The 4,287-nt window shown below is 39.3% G+C and overlaps 1 protein-coding gene across 1 annotated transcript; it reads right to left on the bottom strand.

Moving 5' to 3' along the window:
- Positions 1–740: 740 nt before the first annotated feature.
- Positions 741–4,278, bottom strand: LOC108566795. The gene is made up of 4 exons (XM_017926862.1): positions 4,004–4,278; positions 2,950–3,082; positions 2,534–2,884; positions 741–923 (listed from the first exon to the last, which is right to left on the bottom strand). The coding sequence occupies exons 2-4, from the start codon at positions 2,984–2,986 to the stop codon at positions 874–876; spliced, it is 438 nt and encodes a 145-aa protein (XP_017782351.1). The 5' UTR covers positions 2,987–3,082; positions 4,004–4,278; the 3' UTR covers positions 741–873.
- Between the last annotated feature and the right edge of the window lie 9 nt (positions 4,279–4,287).

The following is a 4,287-nucleotide window of genomic DNA, read 5'->3' as shown; positions in this document are numbered from 1 at the left end:
CTTATCACCCGCGGCTGATCTTCCTCGAACACGAAATGATCGTCCACATCTCCGTCCATATTCCAATACTTGAACCTGCTCATGTCCACCTGCCTCGCACCTCGACGAAGAGCTCCAACGATCGCCGACCCCTCAACCGACACAGACGCCACCAACACCGCTGCCAACAAACCTGACAACAGCAAAAACATAAAAAACACTGCATTTTTTTTTCTTTTTTTGAAAAACACCAAACGCGAAAAACCAAAAATCCCCAAAAAAAATAAATAAATAAATAACAATAGCACTTACATAACGTCAATTGGATATTCATAACTGGATTATTCGCTGCTGCACGTAACTTATCAGAGAAGATCACTCAAAAACTTTCGCCGAATCTCAACCCTCTTCTCTCGTTGCCGAAGAAGACCTCTTATTGTTATTGTTGCTATGGGCACCAGGTCGAGGGTATATATAACGCGGCAACGCGGTCGGAAACCGCAGGCGGCGTCCGTCATTTGCCGGGAGGAAAAAAAAGTGAATGAAGGAAAGTCGCGCAATAAAACAAAAGCAGAAAACCGCTCGATTCTCTCTCGCTCGTCACGAACACGCCAACACACATGTCTACAAAAATTAACATTTTGTAGAGAGGAAAAAGGAAGAAAAGATGTAACGGAGAAGAACAAGGAAAGAAGGATCTCCGACACACACATACTTACGTCCTTCAAATTTCTTCGAAAAACTCCCAATTAATCACGACCGAATTATATTAATAGACGTTTACTTTATTATTTTTGATTCGAGTTGTGCTTAGATTACCATTAATTAACAATAATAGGTTCATGGGCTGCAATTGCCGTTTTGTTTTTCCTTTTGCGGTGGAATCTCCACTCACTACCTTCTCCTCCTCGACCCGCAGGTACCGTTGAAGAGCATCGTCACATCTGCGAAACAAAAAACATAACAACATGACATAACAATAAACAAACGAACAAACAAATACTGGGGACAATGCGATTTGCATTTGTTCGGAATTGCGTTCGCACATCCAGTGAGCGTGGAAAATTGCGATCTTTCACTTTTCAATGTGCGTTCGCCGTTAGAATACGATACTTTACAAATACGATACGAGTAAACATATCTAATTTACAGATAAGCGACATCTAAATTTGAGATGATTGAATGGGAAAAACTGCAAAAAAATGTTAAATTTTCCAAAATAGGTTCAGATTGAATAAATGAATAAACAATATCGACTTTGAAAATGATGAGTTTTTTTTTTGTGTGTGTAAAGTTCAAAAATGAAATATCAAATATAGGGTATTTCCAATACTTTTGTCCTTCTACATTTTTAATTATGACCCTAAATCAGTAGTCGGAATGCGTCAAGTCAATGTTATTTAGTTGACTTTAAATAAATACACAGAAAAAAAAATAATTATTACTCATGCGAGAGGAACGAAAAATGGTAATTTTCAATGGCGATTTTCTGGAAACATTCTTCAATTATCACATCGATCTAAACTAAAACTACATTTCGAAAAATTAATGTCATTCGTATCGTCGATCTTTGAGCCTTTATCTAATCACGACGAAGAGAAGAAATTCTTTCTCGACTCCGTTTCTTTCCTCCATCATCATCATTCATCTTCTCTTCTCCCTATCAAATCTCAATTGGGAACAAGTACATTCGTGTGCTTGTTCTTAAAATAGACGCGATTCCATTTATCGCACCACATTTCTCCGTACTTCTATTTATAAACGAAAAACGCACATTTCTTTCACAATTCAATTCCCGTTAATTCCGTATGAATAATTACAACGAAAACAAATAATTGATGATTAAGTTCACTTGTATTTCCGGATACAGTTAAATACGTTCAAATAGATCAGGAACGTACGAAGACGGACTTTCCGAAATTACAACTAATCCGTTATTATTATTATTATTATATGAATGATTCAAAGGCCGAAACCGTAATAATGCAAATATGCGTGTCATTCGATCTACATATTTTTTTTTTGTTTTCACGGAATTCGGAATAATTAATCAGCTTCAAATCCGTCTATTAATAAACGAACTATCGCGGAAAAACAAAACGCGAACGTGAAAAGTGTCATGGCAACATAATAATAACACCCCTCTCTCTCTCACTGATCGTCCTTGATAGTGACATTTACATTTACACACTAGATCGTGTGTAGTAGTAATCGTGCATCATCATCATCATCATCATATGTTTCCGATACAGTTTAAATTGAGGTGGCGGAAGAGGAGCGCGATCAGTTCGCATCAGTTGATCGAGAAACGAATATTATTAATCTAAACCACTTTGGTCGTATTCTTTACTTTCTCAAGACCCGAACCAAAGAGGGGCCACCAATTCGATTCATTTATTTATTGGGTTTTTCCTCGCCTGATTCTTATCAAATCGCGATTCCCGGTAACATCAGGATTTTCATTATCATTGAAAAATTGAATTTTCTTGAATTATATCCATATTCACTATTCTCTTCCCAGTGTTTTCGATGTGATAATGAGGATGATACTGACCTGAGCCGCATCTTCGGGCGCAATTCAGACGACCTATGTTATCGTAGGTGACGCGATTAGAGCCGCAGACCGGATTGTATTGAGGGGTGCTCGCACACGAACTCAGGCATCGCGTGTACGCTGGGGATGGCGTCGTCGTGGTGGTGCCTCCTGCTGCACCTCCGTCTCCTCCTCCTTGGACGGGGGTCGTCGGTGCGACGGTTGTAGTCGTCGTCGTCGTCGTCGTGGTTCTCGAAGGCCTCGTCGGACGGTTGACGCTGCTGCCTCCCTCGCCCCAGTTCCAACCCTGTCTCTTGACTCGGCCCTGCAAACTGGCGGACCGCGTCGGATCGCAGATCGCCACCAAAACAACTGCGACAGAAAAACAATAACAATAAATAACAAATTGAAAAACAACAAAGTAAGTCAATACGCACCTAAGGCTAAGGCGATGCCGACTGTTAAACTCTTCATGTTGTTGTTCAGTATTAATCAGTTATTACACTCTTCTTGCTTGTAGATCGTTGTTATCACCGCCGCTGGCTGCTGCTGTTGCTGCTGCTGCTACTTCTGTTGCACACAGAATATATTTGAATACTAAGCACGAGGTCTTCTTTTATATTTCAGTTTGTCTTTTCCATTTCTTTTTCGTTTTCGCGTGTGTCTCTCTCGCGCCGCGTCTTTTGTCGTCGCGAAAGTACAAATTGATATGCAACCGGTTTCTCTACGTCTTTAACTCTATATCTCTCTCTGCCTCACTCTCTCTATCTATCTAGCAATCTATCTCTTTCCGACACAAGCATATCAATATGCACGCGAATACGAAGATCTGGAATTACCAGAGTTCGCGAAGAAGTGTACCAGTATAGATAACAAAGGTGTCGGTGAAGGAGAGAGGAGAAAATAAACAATCGAGAAATGCCACCGGATTACCCATCATTATTTCCCCATTCAGCAACAAAATGGGAAATTCTACAATGAGAAGGAGGAGAAGGAGGACTAAGAGGAGACATTTTTTATTCACGCATCGTCGAATGAACGTCCCAATCCGCTGCCGTTTTGTTTGTTTGGCTTTCGGCCGAGGTCACGCGATTCGCTTCAGGACTGTGGCCAATGCTAAACGCACACAAGAAACAAACAAAAAAAAACGCCTTTTTATCATTCCTCTCACTCTCTCTCTTTCACACAATTCATTTGAAGATCTTTAAAGTGAATACAAATTTAGAGACATATTCAAATTGAGAGATAGATAGAGATAGAGAGATAGTATGTTTGCATATTAGCATGTAGAGGACGAATCGTTTCATGGCCTCGATTAATACCAGAAACTTCTTGAAGACCTTTAACATCTACATACGTCAACATAATAGATTTTACGAGAAATTCCAAAGTATTTGACTTTCATTAGATCAATGTAATGTCAATACTAAATCCGCACTTTAAATTTACTTTTGCAAGAAACAAAGAAAAGAAAAAACAACATTTAAATACCTGTTTTTTGTTTTGTTTTCAATATTCGGCAGCGTCGAAACTGCGAAGAAAATCTAGACACACAAACAACATTCAAAATTGATTTTCAAATGAATAATCTGGTAAGAATGAACCGGTGGACTGCTTACTGCTTTAGTGAACTTGAATCTTGAATCTAGAAGGTAGGAGGTGTGTGTGTGGGAATGCAGTGACGGATCGAGGATGCCATGGAAATAACGATAAAGAAAATAATTAATAACAAATAAAAAATAATAACATTTGCCAAAGAAACAACAAACAAGCGA

The sequence above is a fragment of the Nicrophorus vespilloides genome, unplaced genomic scaffold, assembly GCF_001412225.1.
Source record: "Nicrophorus vespilloides isolate i.1.1-1 unplaced genomic scaffold, Nicve_v1.0, whole genome shotgun sequence".
Lineage (NCBI taxonomy): Eukaryota > Metazoa > Arthropoda > Insecta > Coleoptera > Silphidae > Nicrophorus > Nicrophorus vespilloides.
This window is presented reverse-complemented; position numbering and strand designations above follow the sequence as displayed.